The sequence below is a fragment of the Sprattus sprattus genome (genome assembly GCF_963457725.1).
Source record: "Sprattus sprattus genome assembly, chromosome: 8".
NCBI lineage: Eukaryota > Metazoa > Chordata > Actinopteri > Clupeiformes > Clupeidae > Sprattus > Sprattus sprattus.
This window is the reverse complement of record NC_137927.1, coordinates 5,650,571-5,670,621: the sequence shown is the minus strand read 5'-3', so window position 1 is coordinate 5,670,621 and position 20,051 is coordinate 5,650,571. Positions and strand designations below refer to the sequence as shown.

Genomic DNA, 20,051 nt, shown 5'->3' with positions numbered 1-20,051 from the left:
CACACACACACATATACACACACACATTCCTCATTCATGCATCACAATGGGCCAGATTGCGAGTAATAATGGTAATAGGGTTGAGTGCAGCGCTGGTTAATTCGCTCTCGCTCAGTCAATGTTTGCGTGTGTGTGTGTGTCGTGAGATCCTGGAAACCTCAGATGTGTTTTCATGTGTGTATTTGTGTGTGTGAATGTGTATGTTTGTCCTGCAGCCAGGGGAATCAGTTGTGGTGTGGTTCTCAGCGCGCTTTAATGAAGGGTCTTTGACTGCTTTACCAAAACATCTGCTGTGTGTGTGTGTGTGTGTGTGTGAGTGTGTGTGGGAGTGAGAGATCTGTGTTTTCATGGAAGGCACATTCATAAATGCTCACGCATCATAAAGATGTGGTGTACAGGCCAGTGTGAGTGTGAGTGTGAGTGTGAGTGTGAGTGTGAGTGTGTGTGTGTGTGTGTGTGTGTGTGTGTGTGTGTGTGTGTGTGTGTGTGTACTGTGTGTGTGTGAATGTGTGTGTGTGTGTGAGAGTGAGTGTGAGTGTGTGTGTGTGTGTGTGTGTGTGTGTGTGTGTGTGTGTACTGTGTGTTTGTGAATGTGTGTGTGTGTGTACTGTGTGTGTGTTTCCTCCCCATGACCTTAAACCTTCAGGGCTCAAGGAGCTCTTAATTGATTGATGTCCAGGAGCTCTATAACAGAGAAGAGGAGGGAGGGAAGCAGAAAAAGAAAAAAAGAGAGATAAAGAGAGAGAGAGAGAGAGGGAGAGAGAGAGAGAGAGAGGCGGATGGGGATGGATGGATAGATAAAAAACGGGATGAAAAAGATGAGGCCTGCCTGGAAATGGGAGGGTGTGTGAGCAGATTGATTAGCTAGGGGGAGAAGGTGTGTGTGTGTGTGTGTGTGTTGTGTGTGTGTGTGTGTGTGTGTGTGTGTGTGTGTGTGTGTGTGCGCGTGTGTGTGTCGGAGGCACGTGAGTGAGCAGAGATGTGACTAGCATACCAACACCAGCAGTGGCAGTAATGGGTATGGGTGTGTGTGTGTACATTATAAGTGTGTGTGTGTGATGTGTGTGTTCCTGTGTGCATGTTACGTGGGTGAGTGTTTCTGAGGTGTGGACTCATAGCTGAACACCTGCCACAGTTAAAACCTAAGCAGCTCTTTAAAAGGTATCTCTCTCCCTCCCGCCTCTTTCTCTCTTTCTCATTGTCTGTGTATGTCTCTCTCTCTCTCTCTCTCTCTCTCTCTCTCTCTCTCTCTCTCTGGCTTTCTCATGTCTGTATCTCTGTGCCGGTTGGTCTTTGTAAACCCTAATAATTCTACTGATGTGTCCTGTGATCTCGCTGCAGACTCGGCCGTCCGGGCGCGCACAGCAGTGTCCCGTCCCCTCGTCATTAGTGATATCAGCTTACTGCAGCAGGAAGAAATGAAAAGCCTGAATGAATGAACTCCATGTTGCAACTGTGGGTCGTTCAAAGGGGAGCTTTGAGATAAGGCACAGTGGCCTCAGTCTCAGGGCAGTGAAGTGTGTGTGTGTGTGTGTGTGTGTGTGTGTGTGTGTGTGTGTGTTCTCATTGCGTTGCCTCATCATAATCTCTCTTTAATAGCGCACTAAAGCCTCTCTTGTGCCACCCCTAAATTGTTTTCTTTCACAATTGTTTCCATACTTGGTCCTGATAAGCACTCTGTTACTTTAACTAACTGATCCCTGGATACCTGAACATAATTCATGTTGGGGAGCTGGTGTGTGTGTGTGTCTCTCTCTGTGTGTGTGTGTGTGTGTGTGTGTGTCTGTGTGTGTGTGTCTGTGTGTGTGTGTGTGTGTGTGTGTGTGTGTGAAATGGAGAGGTAGCAGCTGACTTTTAAGCCCAAGCTGTCATGAATGATGCAGGCTGTGTGAATATTGATAGTGGGCCTGCTGTCTTCTGTGTCTTCTGTTTTATCACCTGTCTCTGCTGCAAGCTCCCATGGGTCCCTCCCTGTCCTCACCTGTCCTCCCCTGGTCCCTGTCCTCACCTGTCCGTCCCACCTGAGTCCTCCTCCACTGTCCCTTACCTGTCCACACCTTGAGCTTTCAGACCCAGGGAAGGATTGTCAGCATTGCAGGTGTCCTTTATTCTTAGACTCTAAAGCCGTCTCTCTCTCTCTCTCTCTCTCTCTCTCTCTCTCCCCCTCCCTCTTACATTCTCTGTCTCTCTCCCTCTGTCATTCTCTCTCTCTCTCTCTCTTCCTCTTACATTCTCTGTCTCTCTTTCTCTCTCTCTCTCTCTCTCTCTCTGTCTCTCTCTCTCCCTCCCTCTGTCATTCTGAGGCTCTCTCTGTCTCTCTCCCTCTGTCATTCTCTCTCTCTTTCTCTCCTCTGGCGCCCCCTGTCTTTCTCTGAGGAGATCATGTGACTGTTCATCTCCAGGGACTAGAGCACTTCCCTTCTCACGGAAACACTGTACTGGTTTCACCCCCTCCTTACTTACTTCTTTCTCTGGATTAAGTCCTCTTTATCTGCTACTTGTTTGGAGCAGCTTAAAGTCTTCTGCTTTATTCGTGTATATGTTTGGGTGTGTGTGTTTGTGTGTGTTTGTGTGTATGTGTGTGTGTTTGTGTGCGCTTTTTGTAGTATTGGGGATTTTTGAAGGCATCTCATATTCAGGGTTATCTCTGTTGACAGCAAAGAATGAGCTCATTAGATATAACGAGAAAGAGCTGATGGATTGTGTGTGTGTGTGTGTGTGTGTGTGTGTGTGTGTGTGTGTGTGTGTGTGTGTGTGTTTGATGACTCAGGTGACACCCCCTCAGTGCTGTTATGAATGTTGTTATGGACATGTTAGTAACCTTGTTATTCATTTGTGGATGTGTTAGTAATATTACAATTATTATCAACGTGCGCTTGAAAAGAAACTTACTTTGATGTGGCCTTAATGTCTTTCTCTCTCCACCCCCCACCCTCTCTTCCTCTCTTTCTCTCTCTCCCTGGTGCAGTATGGGGAGGAGGAGGTCTGTTCAGACCGCCTGGACGCAGACTTCCCTGACATCGACCTCTCTCAACTGGACGCCAGCGACTTCAACTGCCTTAGCGAGCTGCACTGGTGCTCAGAGCAGTCGGGCAGCTCCCCGTCTTCCAGCCAGTACAACACAGGAGACCCAGAGTTCTTTGAGGTCAGTGGGGGTGGGGGACCCTAAAACCCAGCCGGGGTACACACACACCAGCACACACTGACTGTCTGATAGGTCTCAGTACATACAAGTGCATACAAAAATACACACCCCACACAAACAGTTACACGCACACACAAACGCACACACATACACACACACACACACACACACACACACACACACACACACACACACACACACACACACACACACCGGTAGATATGTGTGTAGAAGGACAGGAACACATGGTTTCTGTCACTCACAGGTTAAGGACTTGCGGAACCCAGCCTGACATGTTTAGAGAACATAGAAATATCACCAGATCACACTCTTGTTCATTTCAACCACTCAGAATGTTAAACACTTACAGGAGTGTGTGTGTGTGTGTGTGTGTGTGTGTGTGTGGTTGTGTGTGTGTGTGTGTGTGTGTGCCTCACGTGCTGTGGGAACCTGCAGTTTTCTGGTTATTCGGTTAATGGACATACACTGTTCGAACACATACCCACAGAAATGGAAAGGTTTTAACCCCGTTCACCCCAGCATCCATCCTGCAGCTGATGCCCCAGCCGTGGCACTCGTGCCCGCCTCACCCAGCCCTGGCACTCGTGCCCGCCTCACCCGGCCCTGCCACGAGCCGAGCCCCTGCTAACATTGATCTCTGGACAGGCCCTGAACGGGGAACATCCCTTTGGGCCTTTATTTTTAGATGCCAGTGGAAAGCATTGATTTCCAGAGCCTGGTCCAGTTAACCTTCAGATTAGGGGGGGTAAGCGAGTAAGATGAGACGCCTGCATCGCATCAAGCCACTGGCTCTGGCAGAGCCAACATGGCTGGGGCTGGGACCAAAATGGAGTATGGGTGACATCATCTTCTCTGGTGTCATTAGCCATGTATTATTATATGATATATGGACATGAGAGGCAGAGCCTCGCTGATAGTGTTTCTCATTCAGCTTCATCAAATAGCCCTGCTGTTGAGAGCTCCAACCAGTAGCATTGATTACTCGATTGGCACCGTTTCAACATCTTTTAAGATGTTACACATCCCAGCCATTACGTTTTAGTGCTACTGCAGATATTGACTATTTACAGATACTTAACATGCTACGAATCCTGGCTACTAGGGTAGCCGCTAGCCTTTACTGCACTTCCTGGAAGCATCACTGAGTCACCACAGTGATAACAAGGAGACAGAGAGAGAGAGAGAGTGTGTGTTCAAAATGATGGTCTCTCCACCATTTAGTGATCCCCTTGGGAAACATGCACAAGTGTTGGGTTAGCTTGACCCTGTATGTGTCTGTCGCCCCCTGCAGATAGAAGACGAGAATGCAGCCCTGCTGGCGGCGCTCACAGACAGCCTGGACGGCATGGTGGAGGACGAGGTGGGGCGTCTGTCCGTGTTCCCCTCCCTGGCAGACGGCCCTGAAGACGAGGACGAGGATGCGGACGAGGAGGACAGGCGGGACCAGTTTTGCCAGCAGCAGCGGCGCCCACTTATGGCCACAGAACTGCTGGGCAGCTCGCCCGGGTCCGAGCCTGAAGATTCGTCTCTAGTAAGAACTCTTCCTTCCTGTTTCAGGTGGATGTGGATGTGGATGGGATGGGCCTCTCTACCCTCAGCTGGGGTATGAAGGGCAACCAAGGTCTGAACCTTTCTGTTTTTGGGCTTTTCACCTTCTCTCTCTTCTCGCTCTCTCTCTCTCTTCTCTCTCTCTCTTCTCTCTGTTCTCCCTTCTCCTGTTCTGGCACCTCTCTCTTCCTGCTCTCTCTCTCTCTCCTCTCTCTATTCTCTCTCTCTTCTCTCTTTCTCACTCTCTCTCTCTCTCTCTCTCTCTCTCTGTTTTTTTCACTCTATGTCTCTCTCAGTTTCTTATGTAAAGGTAGGGCAGGCAATGTTGCAGCAACCAGCAAGAGTACACTAGATTTTTAAAGTATACAACCGAAAAGATCTCATTCTCATTTCCACAACTACAAAAACACACAAATGATTATTTTACTACTAGCTCGCTAGCTTTAGGAATATGTCTGCCTAGCCTTGTGGAAGACTCAGGTAACGTGCAGAGTGCATTCAGGCCGAATTCAATGATTGGACAGGCTTTTTACAGCCACAGAAGACAGATTTGATAGTTTTTATTGTCAGAGCATTTGATTTATTCATTGTTGTTGAGAAGTAAAGGAAATTTGAAGAAATAAAATAAATGCTTCTGAAATACAGTACATTGCCTATCCTCGCTCTAAGCTTGATGATGAGAAGCCGTTTTGCAGACAGGGCACCAGGGAGCAGTTATGCTCACAAACATCTCCCAGCCTTGCCACTGGACTCGTTTTGAACTCGCTACGTGAGAGATGATTATCCTTCTAGTGCGTCTTTCTCTCTATCTCTCTACTTCTGTACGTCATTCTGCTCTTTCTGTTTACCTCTCTTTTACTCCTCATGTTTTTCTCTTTCGGAGTGTTTGAAAACACCCTGTAGGTGTGTGTGTGTGTGTGTGTGTGTGTGTGTGTGTGTGTGTGTGTGTGTGTGTGTGTGTGTGTGTGTGTGTGTGTGTGTGTGTGTGTGTGTTCATTCACCTGACTCGGCCCATGCCTCATATCAGTGCTGTTTTCACATCTATCCATGAATGGCCTTCAACTCTCTCATCTCAACCCTCTCGCTCTCTCTCTCCCCCTCTCTCTCTCTCTCTCTCTCTCTCTCTCTCTCTCTTTTATGCCCTGTTTGTGAGGTCCTCTTCTAGGAAAACTGCATATTTCACAGAATGTAATAGAACATGGGTGTCATTTGGTAGAACATAGGTCATCTTCCCTTCCAAACCGTTTCCTCAACAGCATGTTTTCCTCGTGTCCAGACTGCCCCCCCCCCCCCCCCCCCCCCCTCCCCATCCAAATACACTGCCACCCCCCCACATCCCAATACACCGGTCCCTTATCTGTGCTTAAGGTTGGAACTTTTTTGGCACCGACAGAAAGCCCGTTCTGTTCAGACAGCACAAAGATGCCATTGTATCGCTGTCATGAAGTGAAATTAAATTAGAAAAAAAGAACGAAGGAGCGACAGGAAGGAGGAAGGATATTGGGAAAAAGAGAGAGAGAGAGACCTAATTGCAGGATGTCAGAGGAAGAGGCCGTTTTGTGAAATGGAGAAAATGACTTGCATTATCAGCAACCTCTTCATAATGATGGGTGGCAGACTTTGGCATTTCACATGGCGAGAGACGGCAACCAAACATAGATATGTGCAGCACTGTAGTGTTCTGAGATGATTAACCCCTGTGTTGTTCTGAGATGAGTAACACCTGTGGCTTTCAGGTGATCAATTCCAAAGACTGAACTCTAGAGGACGCCTCCTGTGTATGTGTGTGTGTGTGTGTGTTTGTGTGTGTGTGAGGGGGGTTAGTAGTGATCAGACACAAGGGTTTCATTTGCCCTGAAGAGATGCTGAATTCAGCTCCAGCCTTCAGCCCTTGTCGCTTCGAAGAGGGTGAAATAATCACCTCAGAGAGAAAGAAAAGGGCAGGAGGAAGAGTCCCATAGCCTGTGGGTAGATTAGTCCCCTTCATCTCAGACTGCAGCCAAATGTCTGTTTTGTCTGGGGAAGATCGTGACGCAGGCTGTTCAGTGTGATCCTCTGGTGGTCGCGGCTGGTACTGAAGCAAGAACAAAGCTGGCATTTAGGCTAAGCAGAGAGCCGCAGTGGGAGCTGGTCTGTGAAGCAGATTCTTTCAGGGCCCCAGCAGCTAGCAGAGCACCCAAAAAACGTGCCCTCCTTCTAGCCACCCCTCCCACCCCTCCACCCCTCAATGGACACTCAAAGCCACCGCTGACCAGCTTGCCAAGTTGGCCCAGTGACACGGCAACTCCAGCCCACTCTCAAACCCCCCCCACACCCCGGTCCAGATCAATGGACAGTGGGGGTCTTTAACTGCAGGCTCTGAAGTGTGAGAGGAGTTGCCTGTGCACGGAGGCAGAGACTGGGAGAGAGACGGGGGCTCCATCTCTGCTCCTCACGCCAGCCAGATTAGACGCCTGCAATCTCATTCAGGTTATCTGTGGATCCACACGCAACCCTGATGTGATGGCCGGCCGACAGCATTACCACAGGCTCCAGAGAAACCCTCATATCAACCTCATCTCGACGACCCACCCCACCCCACTGCCAGAGGTCCCTCTCGGGCCACTTTGATGTCTCCCCCCACCCCCCCTTAGCTTCCAAATCAGCTGCAAGGGTGTCTGCTGCAGCATTTCTCCAGATGATGCTGTGCTGTCTGGATGTTTTATGTGCAGTGCTGTGCTGTGTGTTTATTTGGTTCTGCTGCTGTCGTGGAGAGAAAAAAGTGATGTGCCTGCTAATTAAAAAAGCTTTTTCCTCTCTCTCTCTCTTTCTATCTTCCCCCACCCTCTCTCTCCCTCCCTCCCTCGCTCTCTCTCTCTCTCCCTCTCTCTCTCTCCTCCTCCCTGCAGTTAAAGAAGCTTCTACTCACCCCCCCAAACGTGCCTGTGGGCCTCGATTCTCAAAAAGAGGCCAGTTTCCATCGCCATAGCAGCCGCAACCACCACCTCAAGCCTGTGAGGCCTCCCGTTAAGGTGAGACTGGGCTGCCACTTCCACACAGACACAGACACACACACACACACACACACACACAAACACACACACACACACACGCACACATAGACACATACACACTCACACTCACTCACACACACACACACACACACACACACACATACACATGCCCACTTTATTTCTGTCCATCAATGACAGAAGTGTGCATTTGTGTATGCACTTGACTTATCTTGTTCTGTCTTTTGTTCTCTCTCTCCCTCTTCTTCTCTCTCTCTCTCTCTCTCTCCATCTCTCTCTCTCTCTCTCTCTCTCTCTCTCTCTCCATCTCTCTCTCCATCTCTCTCTCTCTCTCTCTCTCTGTCTCTCTCTCTCTGTAGACTGCAAACAGCACAGGCTCTAAGGAGCGGAGGCCTCGGGCGGTGCGTCCAGCTGGCCGTCTCTGCACAGAACTGCACCGTCACCTGACCACGGACCGACAGGAGCCCGACACGGAGGAGGAGGAGGAGGAGGAGGAGGAGGTGGTGGCCGAGGAGGACGAAGACGAGGACAGTGAGTCTGAGGAGGAGGATGGAGATGAAGAGGAGGAGGAGGAGGAAGAAGAAGAGGAGGAAGAGTCCTCCAGCAGCGAGGGCGAGAGCTGCACCCCTGCGGTCCCCTTCGGCCCCCCCGCGCCCCCTCCCAAACCGCAGTTCTCGTCGGAGCGGGAGATGCACTCGGTGGTGGAGCTGGTGAAGTACATGCACACCTACTGCCTCCCCATGCGCAAGCAGGCCAGCTGGGACCGCAAGGAGCGTGACGCCGCAGCACGCCGGGCCACGTCCTCCGCCAGCACAGCCACCGCTGCCCCGCGGGGCAACGCCAACTGCCACAGACCCACCGCCGCGGCTAGCACCAGTCACCATGGCAACAGTGGCGGGGCCCCGCGAGCACGGCGGGCGTTCACGCGTCAGCGTGAGGTCAGGGCGTACTCGCTCCTGAAGGACCTGCTGGAGGCCGCTAACCCACCGGACGTCAGCAAGCCCTACCGCGGCCACAGCCCCCCCTACTGCCCCAGCGGTGCAAAGACTGACGGTGCTGCCGGCACACGGCAACAGGCCCTGCACGTGGCCCCAGCTCCTGCCTCCGCCTCCCCGCAGGCCTCCCGGAAAAGCCCGGAACTGGAGTTGGAGCTGATGGAGGAGGAGATGGAGCTGGATGCCTCCTTCTCTGTGCGGCGTTCCCGGCGACTCGCCTCCTTCCCCAGCCGTTTCGCCAAGAGATCGCGACCCACCCGGGTCATGCCCATCCCCAGCCCCGCACCCACAGCCAGCTTCACCACTACCCACAATCCCACACAGATCTCCATGGAAACGGCTGCGGGGCAGAAGGACTGCAGCAGCCCCGACTGCAGGAGCAGGTCACTCTGTGACAACGGTAAGCAGCCTGGGACGGGACTGGAAGTGATGCGAAAGAGGCGGCCATCTTAGGCAGTCTTCTTTCCCTCTCCCTCCCTCTGTCTCTCTCTCTCTTTCCCTCTCCCTCCCTCTCTCTGTCTCTCTCTCTCTCTCTCTCTCTCTCTCTCTCTCTGTTCAGACTGCAGAGATCACATTCCTGCTGAGCACCTGCAGTTGCACACAGCCCTCTAAAGATAACATGAGTCACCTCTGCAGATCAACCCATGAGGAGCTGTCCCCAATGCAGTCATAACATACATCAGTCCAGTCAGAACACTACCATACCCTGCCCACTACACTACCATACCCTGCCCACTACACTACCATACCCTGCCCACTACACTACCATACCCTGCCCACTACACTACCATACCCTGCCCACTACACTACCATACCCTGCCCATGACTCTACCATACCCTGCCCACTACACTACCATACCCTGCCCACTACACTACCATACCCTGCCCACTACACTACCATACCCTGCCCATGACTCTACCATACCCTGCACATGACTCTACCATACCCTGCCCACTACACTACCATACCCTGCCCACTACACTACCATACCCTGCCCATGACTCTACCAAACCCTGCCCATGACTCTACCAAACCCTGCCCATGCCACTACCATACCCTGCCCACTACACTACCATACCCTGCCCATGACACTACCATACCCTGCCCACTACACTACCATACCCTGCCCATGACACTACCATACCCTGCCCATGACACTACCATACCCTGCCCATGACTCTACCATACCCTGCCCACTACACTACCATACCCTGCCCATGACTCTACCAAACCCTGCCCATGACTCTACCATACCCTGCCCATGACTCTACCATACCCTGCCCACTACACTACCATACCCTGCCCACTACACTACCATACCCTGCCCACTACACTACCATACCCTGCCCATGACTCTACCATACCCTGCCCACTACACTACCATACCCTGCCCATGACTCTACCATACCCTGCCCACTACACTACCATACCCTGCCCATGACACTACCATACCCTGCCCTGCAGTAAGCCGTGTGTGATCTTTGGTAGCCTTGCCTGGCTCAGAGGAGATGATGTTCTTACGCTTCTGTGTGTTTTGTTCTCATTGCAGAGAACAGATCCTGCCTCTGCCTTCCGCTCATTCCCAAATCCACAGGGTAGGTTTCTCTTCCACACACACAGCCACAGACACACCCACACACACAAACACACAGAGCATCTGCCCTGAAGCGGCTCAGTCTCATCTGGACTCCTCCATCTGCATGGAGTACCAATGAGATCCATTCTTAATCTCTGTTTGTCCCAGCATCCCACAGCACTTTTAAGCCTCACATAGTAACACGCTTCTAAAAATAGATCAAAGCACACCAAACCAGCGAGGCTGCTGTTGTAATTACAGATGCTTTTTGGGCTAAACAACTAAAACTAAGGGAAGTGGTTTGTTTTAGGATTGTGTGGATGACTAAGGTGGCATTTAAGACCAGTGAAAACTGTCCAAATGAACACAGTTCAGTAACAAAACAATTACACTCTAGCCTTCAGTCTCTTGATGTCCGTCTCTTTTTGTCTCCCATCCTCTCCCTCCCCCTCTCTCTCTCTCGCTCTTGTTCTCTCTCTCTCCCTCTCTCCATCGCCCTCTTTCTCTCTCTTTCTCTCTCCCCATGATCAGAGACTCACAGTATGCCAACAAGCCGTTTGAGTCTACACTCAGCGTGGAGCTTTGTGGCACAGCAGGTAATATTTTTTTCTGTTTGTTTGTTTATGTCTGTCTGTGCTGCAGTGGTGGTCCTCAGTGCTCTGTTCTGTATCTGTGTTCTTCCTCTGCGGTCAAATCTCTTCCTAGTAAAGTCAGTGGTGCGCCCCCTGTGTTAGAGACCGGTAGTGCAAGTCTTCCTCATGATAAGAGATAGCAGGTTAGAGCTCACCGCTCAGCAGTCAGACTCACAGCAGGAAGCAGACGATTGCAGAGCAGCGACTGCAGTGCTGACATGTGTACAAATCAGCCGGTGCAATCTGAGGCCCAATACTGGCTTCAGCTAGAGGCTGGATTGAAATGCAAACACAGTAATGAAAGTACACACTGCCGCTGAGCTGGTGGGCCGCCAGCACCAGTATTGGTTTTGGGTTTTTTGGCTCCTGCAGTACTCCATATTGCCTGCCCCCCCCCCCCCCCCCCCCCCCCCCATCTGCACAGCTGTAGAGAGCAGCTATTGTGTTCTGGTTTGAATCAAGTTCATCTCCAGAGTGTTCGAGTATGAGAGTATTAACACGAGGCATGAAGGCTCTGGTGACTTATTCTAAACGTGTGTTTATTTCTGTGTGTGTGTGTGTGTGTGTGTGTGTGTGTGTGTGTGTGTTTTTTTTTTTCCACATCTCCCAGGCCTGACTCCTCCCACCACACCCCCTCACAAGTCTGTGGAGGAGGAGCTCTTTAAGCCCGAGGTGAAGGGGGCGGAGTTGCTTTCGCCGTCGCCGCCCTCCCGGGGCTTCCTGTCTCGGCCGCACGCACGGAAGCTTCCGGAGCAGACGGAGCTGTACGCGCAGCTCCAGCGCATGGGCCAGGCGGGCCATGCGCAGCTCCGCCCCGGCGCGCTGCGTTCCTACGGCGACCACGACTACTGCCTGCTCAACCTGGCCGAGAGCCGTAAGCGCCCCGCCTCCACCCTCCTGACCCCCACCACCCCCCTGGGCCCCGGAGAGGGGGACGAGGGGCAGGAGGGCGACCGGCTCTGCCCCAAACTGACCCTGATCCCCCAGATGTGCGAGAGGAAGGAGGGGGAGGGGCGGCGGGCGGGCTGCTCGTCCCCTCCCCAGGCGCTGTCAGCACGGAACGTGGATGAGGACATGGCGCCCCTCCCACCCCGCTCGCCGTCTCCCGGCAACATGCATCCCTCCGCCCCCTGCTGTGAGCCCCTCTCCACCAGCAGCAAAGTCAGCTACAGGTGCGCTGGTCTCACACACACACACACACACACACACACACACACACACACACACACACACACAGACACTGACTCTCTCTAAGACACACATTCTCACTCACACACACAAAAGACACACCTTCTTTCTTCCATGCATACAGAAATATATATCTACCCAACCCATTGCTTTTCCTAACGGGTGTGTGTGTGTGTTTGTTTGTGTTTAGCTGTGAGAACTCTGAGACTTGCCACGGAGACAAACAGCGGAACAAATTGAAGGCCGTACAGCAAAACGACGTGAGTGCATATTCGTACCAATTAGCTAGATAGTACAGTGTGTGTTTGTGTGTGAGAGTGTGTGAGTGTGTGATCTGACACTGGTTCTTATTCCAAAGAGAGCCAATGTTGTGAACGGTCACGGTGTAGTCGGACATTAATCTCTCCCCTAGCGACTAGTAACATTTACAATGGTCCTCTCGAGTGCGAAAAAAACGATTCGTGTCTTTAATAATAATAATTATGACAATACTATTACTAATTGCCAAAACTGTGATGATATTTTTAAAGTATGCCTGAAAGAAATGAACTAATTAGACAGATGATAACCTGGTGATTGTGTGTGTGTGTGTGTGTCCTTGCGTAGGATGAGTGCCGTGTGTTCTACATCCACAACCTGCCCAGCAGTGTCACCCAGAGCATGCTGCGCAAGCGTTTCGAGGCCTTCGGTGACCCTGAGGATTGCAGAGTAGTCATCAAAAGCGAGTACGTACTCTTACACACACACTCACTCACCACTCACTCTCTCTCTCTATCTCTCACACACACACACACACACACACACACACACACACACACATACACATACACACACAAACATATAAAGACTTATTTTTGCAACATATGCCTTTGACTGCAGTTTTGGTTGATTTTTAAAATGGCGTTGTGTGTATTTGTGTCAGCAGGGAACGCTATGGTGTCATCACCTTCAGGAAGGGACAGAACGGCGGGTCTCAGCGGCACCGCTCAGGTTACCAGAGCGGAGGCAGCGGATCGCGCCGGCTCAGCCGGAAGCGCTACATAGACCTGGGTAAGAACCACACAAGAAAGCTGCACGAGAATACATGAGCTCCACACTCACAAGAACCACACTTTTTGAACATTCCATTCAAAAGAGAACTTTCTCATGAAAGGTACCTTCTAGAATCCTTTTTTGGGATTCTTGAACATAACAGCTGTTGTAGAGCTCCACTTTGACCATGGTGCTAATATTATGTGTGTGTGTGTGTGTGTGTGTGTGTGTGTGTGTGTGTGTGTGTGTGTGTGTGTGTGTGTCTCCCCCGCTGCAGATGAGGCAGGTCCTGGCCCAGTGAAGAGCAAGTACGACTCTATGGACTTTGACACCCTTCTGAAGGAGGCTCAGAAGAGTCTGCATCGCTGACACGCCTTATTCACTCGTTCACTCGATCACTGAAGCCCCAGTTTCCTGTTCCTCCCTCTGACAGCCTCCACTGGCCTCAGTACCTCAAGCAAGGCACCTCTTAATGTTTACATTTTCAACATTGGAATAAGAAGCAGACCTTAGCTCTTTCTACTAAGGAACACGAGGGCTGGAGATAGGGGGGTCGAGAAAGAGAGAGAACAACAAACAAACAAACAAATGATCAAACAAACAAATGAGAAGTGAAACATGAAGAACACTGAACACGTATGCTGCTTCCTGTGTGTTCCAAGACGTTGTCGTTGCCACCTTGTTGCTAACGGCTGAGGTCTCCGTAGCAACCCTGTGCTCCTTGCGTTCGGTCATTGTGCTGTGTGTGTGTGTGTGTGTGTGTGTGTGCGCGTCGTTTTTGTATCCCTCTCTCCCCTTCTACTTGTCAGCTATTGGCTGGATTGTGGGGTGTGTTCCTGCAATAGCTTGTCATAACGTAGCTATATAAATATTAGCAACTTGTTGATGTTCAACTGTGTGTGTGTTGACAAGCTTTTGAAATTATGACGAGAAAAAAAAAGAAATTCAACATAAGTCCTGATGTAGAGTTTACAAATCACAGAAGAGAGACAAAACCTTAGTGGTAACAAATATAAGAATGGACTAAGATTAACCTGTATGTGCTTCCTTGATTTTCCTCCTATGCAGTCAAGTGGGGTTCTGCTTCTCCCAAGTCCATCCACCTTTAGTACCATGAGATCTCAGGGCTGACCTGCTGGCTACAGACTGGGTCCTCTCTCTCACTCACACACACACATACACACACACACACACACACACACACACACACACACTCAGACTGCCAACTATAATACTTATAATTCTAATAATTATTTTTCTGAAACATAAATCCATGTCAGACCAAATTTAAGACCTACTTGAATTAGGTACTGTAGATGTGTACTGTTGTGTTTTTTTTAATTTTATTTTAAGAAATAATTCAGCTACCCCATTTAGCAGACTAGCTAATCAGAGAGTCACTATAACTTTAGCCATATATGGATACACGTGGTTTGTTTTGGTATGGTAATGTCATGGCAACGTCCCCTTAAAATTCTATTGTCCATAGTTACTGGGACAAGACGGTTCCCAGAATCCCAATGTTACATGGCCTTTGCCTAATAAACAGCCTAGTGTTTGACTGTGCACAGATTAACACACAAGGTCATACCAGCCGGCAGTCTCAAATGCCCCCTACACACACACACACACACACACACACACACACACATGCACACTCTCTCTTATTCGTACACACTGAACTCTGAATGTAGTGTTAGCATCAGCCATTTTGTTCTGATCCCAGTGAGAGAACGTTGCTTCTGAAGCCAGCAGCCTTGCCCCTTGAAGACTTTAACTGTAACTGTGTCCTGTGAGCCAGAATGGCGTCCTGGACCCAGGCGGGTTGACTATGCAGCCTGTAGGGAAGCTGAGAGGTCAGTGAAAGGCCAGAGGGAGCCTGTCATCTGTCTGGCTAAAGGGAGTATACCTCACGCCTCCAAAGCTGCTAAGAAGCCCCCTACTCCCTCCCCCCCCCTCCCCCCAACCACTTGCAGAGACGTGATCTCTGCTCTGTTTACATCCCTCCTTTATCTCTATTCTCTCGTTTCTTAGCAGCCCCCCACCCCCACGCCCCCTGGATGGATTGAGGGCCTCTTTTGCGGGTTTTTCTTTTTTCTAGCTCTCGTCTTGTGGCTAAAAAAAATCAATCCTTTTCTATATGTGTGCAGATTTTTCTAAATAACGGAAAACGTGTATATCCCATGTGTGTCGTGTGGTGTCTGTGTCTTGTGATCTGATGGGCGGTAGGGGACACACCCACCATGGTGGATACTGGGAGTTGAAAGCTTTTCTCTCCCATTCGCCATCCTTTCTTTTCTTCAGGGGTGTCCCTTCCACTCATCCCAACCTGTGATAAAAGTTACCAATCTTGTAAAGTATGTGTGTGCGTGTGAGAGAAAGAGGTTGGTGTGGTGGCTGTCTATTGCCCCCTCCAACCCCACCACCTCCTCCTTTGTTTTTTGTTTTTTGTTTCGTTTTGTTTGTTTGTTTTTCGTTTTCTTTGTTCAAGAAAAAGTAATAATCCCTTCCTCCCATCCCCTTTGTGCGTTGCCTCTTCAGCCACTCAAGCGAACTGAATGTTTACATCTCTGAATTTTCGTCGGATCTGACATGAGCGCACACATTAAGCACAGACGCCTTATCTAGTGCTGCCGTCGGCCAATCGAGACGGTCCTTCTGGGCATGCCCACTAGGCCCGTCTGAGGCGATGGGCAATCTTTAGTGCATACTTAAAAAAGACCCACGAATTCAGTTCCATTGGTTTTGGGGTCATCTGCAACCCAGCCCCAAACTCTGCTGAAGGGGTGGCTTGTGCTTGTTACGTACACTAACTATACGAGTTATAACTGTGTGCTGGTTTACATACTTATATTTGAATATATAATGTGTATATAGCACCATGTCCAGCTTGAGGGAAAAATATAGGGAAGCGTGTTGTGGAGCAATATGGAAGACTGTGTGTGTGTATGTGCCACGTACGTGGTCTATTGTGTATGTGTGTGTGTGTGTGTGTGGAAAGAGTTGATCTTTTATGAAGGACGCACTACAGGAACAGGAGGAGTTGCAGAAGGGAAATTGATGTGCATATAACGTCAGAAGTGACACACTGGTGTAAAAAATAATCCCTTTAGAAATGAAAAATAATGTTATTTTTTTCTTTCTTTTTTGACTTTAATATTGTTAACGTTTTTTAATGCAATTAAGATGCAATACATAATATATTTCGTTTCAAAGACGAACGATTTTTATTTGAGAAGTTCTTTTAATATTATGGGGCAGTTATTGAACAGATCCTGTACTGTAAAGTCTGTAACTTGAAGACTGCTGTTGACGGAAAAAAAAAAAAACACCCTTAACAAACTAAAAAATAACCAAAACACACAAGCAGTGTCCCTGTCATAGGACCCACAATGCAAAAGAAAAAAGAGAGAAAAAAAAACAGGCAGAGCCCCTTAAAATGAGGAGATAAACACACACACATTGACACAATGAATACTCCTGGATATTTGTTGTGTTTAGAAGAAACTCTGTTTTGTATTGCCACATGTTGATGGTACTTATGTCAGTTATACACAATGGAATGTCTGTGCACAGTCATATATATTATGAACATGGGCGCCCCCTAGCGGTCGGAAGACTGAGAGTGTGGGGGTCTGGTGGATGGAAGCAAACAGCAGGGCTGCAGTCACACACACACACACACACACACACACACACACACACACACACACACACACACACACACACACACTACAGACACAGCTGTGGTGACTGCTGAATAGGGATGGCCTGATGATATTTAGTGTGTGAGCCTTAAAGACAATAGGGGGAAGACAAAGCTATCTATAGCTTTATCAATATAGTTAAATCTCCTTTAATCAAAAATGAAAAAAAAAATCTAATGTGTTTTTCTTAATTACTGAAGTAATTAACTTTTCAATACAGCCATATTCTAAAGGTATATACATATATATATAAAAATATATATATTTGTGTGTTTGTGTAGATAAATATATAGATGATATAATTTCTTATAGAAAGCGTTAATGTTCAGTGTTTTTTTTTTCCAAAACATTTCAGTAAATGCTGTCAAATCTTTGGTGTGTAGACGATCCAAAACAAGAAGTAATAATTATTTGAGTATAGACTTCCAAAGGGAACCCTCTACGAACGCAATACGTCTTCCCACTCTTTATTTTAGAGACGGCCTGACATGCTCTGCAGAAGATGACCAAAAAGAATATTTGATGTTAACTGGGTTATTAAACCATAAATAAATCTCTGGATTTATTTTTTAACGAATGTCACAATCAAGCTGTTTGTCCCGGAGTTGATTGTTTTGTTTGTCTAACTCTCTCCTTCTTTTTGTGTTTTAAATGTGAGTAGTACAGAGAGAAATCAGAACAATGAACTGTTTCTTTTTCTACATCGTCTACAACCCGGAGAACCATTGCCCCGACCCCAAACCCCTGACGCCTGACCCCTGTTACCCCCTATGATGATTGCAATATTAGAAAGGCAAAGCCATGTTTGTGTCCACTGATCATATTCTAGTGGGGTTCTGTACGGGCACATCTGTTTGTACTTTCTTCCCCCATAAATCGCAAGTTTTTTCTACAAGGCACCACCAGACCACCATGTTTGTTTGTTTGTGTTGTTTTTGTTTATTTTTTTAAAGGAATAATCATGATTGAGGTGGGCTCTGTGATTTGAGGAGGTGCTTGTGTATGCTCCCTCTTGCAGGTCGTGATTGATCTTTTGTGGTGGGGACAAATAGAAAAGGGCATACATACATCGTTTTATGTTTTCCCCATTTCTGTACATTTCTTTTGTTTGTCTGTTTTCCCTCCTCTTCCTCGGGTTATTTACATCTACTGACTATCACATTGATTTTTTTTCTTTTTTAACTTAGGTTTTGGTACACAGTGAATACTGCTAGTGAGATTTTATATTTTTACATATATTGTTTTTTTTTTTTTGAGTTGGTTCTTTTTTATTTATATGCCACTTTAGCTTGGATGTATTTGAATGGTGTTTTTTTCTTTTCTTTTTTTTCTCAGTACTGTGTGATGTCATATGTTGAGAATGTGCAGAGAAAATGCATTTCAGTATTTTTGAATTGTTAAAATCTAGTTTCATAGATACAAATTATCTATATAGTGGAAATTATCTGTTATATTTTAATTCGTGTACATAGTTTTAAAAAAAGAAGAGTGTGTCTTCTTGAAAACTGAATACATGTCTCTTCTGAGATTGTTTACATTATTAAAATGTAGAGAGAATCCTCATATACTGTAAAAAGAACATATATCCATCAATTTGCCTCCAAAAATAAAAATCCTAATGAACAACTTGCTTTGTGTGCTCCATGTTTGCGTGTTACTGCTGGTAGTTTTAGAGGAAGAGCAAAGACTGGGTCACCTCCATACATGCTTCCTGCTCAGTCTTGCATGAGGGATGGGGGTGTGCTGCAGTAAATCTGCAGCAGCTGGGATGTTCCGTGATGCAGCCCTCTCCTCCGATTTCCCTCGGTCCCAGGAACCCAGCATGTGGTGTGCTGCGAAATATTCCCTGGCATTACCCCACCAGGAAGCTGAAGGCTTATTTTTTCCTTTTTCTCCTCATTCAGCAGATTGCGGCAGTTTCTCGTCTCTCCTGCACGGCCCCCTGCACCCCCCCCCCCCCCCCCCCCCCCCATCCCTTCCTGTTTCATCAAACACGTTGTACAGACATGGGACATGATGTAAGAGGATTTTGATTGGCTGTAGTAGCAGCCTGCCAGCCAATGGCCATTTATCTTCCCCTCTGTGTAGCTGTGGTGGTGATGGTGGAGCGTGATTCTGATCTTGGCTGCCCTAGATAGCTGCTCTCATGGTGATGTAGAGAGAGGGAAGAAGACTCTGTGTGTGTGTGTGTATGTGTGTGTGCAGTGATTAAGACATGTCTGCTGGTTAATCATGTGCCCTGAGGAGCCAGTGGCTATGTCACACTCCCCTGGGCAGGGGTTCAGCTGTCAGAGCACTCATCCTGAACTGTCTCTCCGAGCCTGCAGGGCTGTGTGTATGTGTGCGTGTGTGTGTGTGTGAGGTACCGTGAGCCCCAGCCTTCATTCGTTTTACTTCAGAATTGCGTGCGAGTATGAGCTATTGTGAGCCTCAGCTTCCCTGCTCACTCCAAAAGTGTGTGTATCTGTGTGTCTGAGTGTGTGTGTGTGTGTGTGTTAAGGATGAAGCGGCACTGTAGCCGCATGAGCAATGCAGTCATAACCCTGCTGACATCAATGTGACGTCATGGCTGGCTGGCTGGGCTCTGGGACTGCGTGAGCAGCACTGACGCAATGCCCTTCTGCTCTCAGCCAATCAGCTCAGCCTCCTCTGATTACCACACAGATACACACCCCCTCTTACACGGTCAGTTTTGTAAGAGGTTATGTATGCCCCCCTGGGACAGACAGACACAGACACACACACACACACACACACACACACACACACACACACACTGTCATGTGAGCTATTTGGAGGTGAAATGTTCCCATGCCCAGGCAGTTCTCTGCTGCCTTATTATAAAGAAACCTTGACACACGTACGAATTCAGATTATCTCTCGTATTGCTTTATTTCAAGTGTGTGTGTGTGTGTGTGTGTGTGTGTGTGTGTGTTTGTGTGTGTGAGCACTTGCGCTTACAATGCTCAAAGTATACAAAGCGTACTGTTGTCTGATCATACATTTGTCAAAAATAATTTGGATATATATTTGTGTATCACACTTATTAATCTTAATTAAAGAAACACAGTCACAAACAGATTGCACTACAGATGTGGCTTTCCCTTTTTAGAGAAGCGCAGGCTGTAACACAACCTGCTGTGTGATCCATAGGTCCTTGACTACCCCTAGTGGAGAGACTGTAGAATCGCGACT

At 48.4% G+C, this 20,051-nt stretch overlaps 1 protein-coding gene across 2 annotated transcripts in view; it reads left to right on the top strand.

Moving 5' to 3' along the window:
- Positions 1 to 18,408, top strand: part of ppargc1b (peroxisome proliferator-activated receptor gamma, coactivator 1 beta) — a gene marked incomplete at its 5' end in the record, with an annotated part of 64,387 nt that extends 45,979 nt beyond the window's left edge. Inside the window, 11 exons of one of the 2 annotated variants that reach the window (XM_080843858.1) lie at positions 2,969 to 3,145; positions 4,458 to 4,697; positions 7,603 to 7,725; positions 8,085 to 9,120; positions 10,271 to 10,316; positions 10,829 to 10,893; positions 11,540 to 12,101; positions 12,308 to 12,377; positions 12,724 to 12,842; positions 13,043 to 13,167; positions 13,427 to 18,408. In XM_080843858.1, the coding sequence (XP_080699984.1) occupies positions 2,969 to 3,145; positions 4,458 to 4,697; positions 7,603 to 7,725; positions 8,085 to 9,120; positions 10,271 to 10,316; positions 10,829 to 10,893; positions 11,540 to 12,101; positions 12,308 to 12,377; positions 12,724 to 12,842; positions 13,043 to 13,167; positions 13,427 to 13,518 (2,655 nt within the window). In that variant the 3' untranslated portion in view covers positions 13,519 to 18,408. Of the gene's footprint in view, positions 1 to 2,968; positions 3,146 to 4,457; positions 4,698 to 7,602; positions 7,726 to 8,084; positions 9,121 to 10,270; positions 10,317 to 10,828; positions 10,894 to 11,539; positions 12,102 to 12,307; positions 12,378 to 12,723; positions 12,843 to 13,039; positions 13,168 to 13,426 lie in introns of both variants that reach the window. The other variant, XM_080843857.1, reaches the window with a different exon arrangement.
- Between the last annotated feature and the right edge of the window lie 1,643 nt (positions 18,409 to 20,051).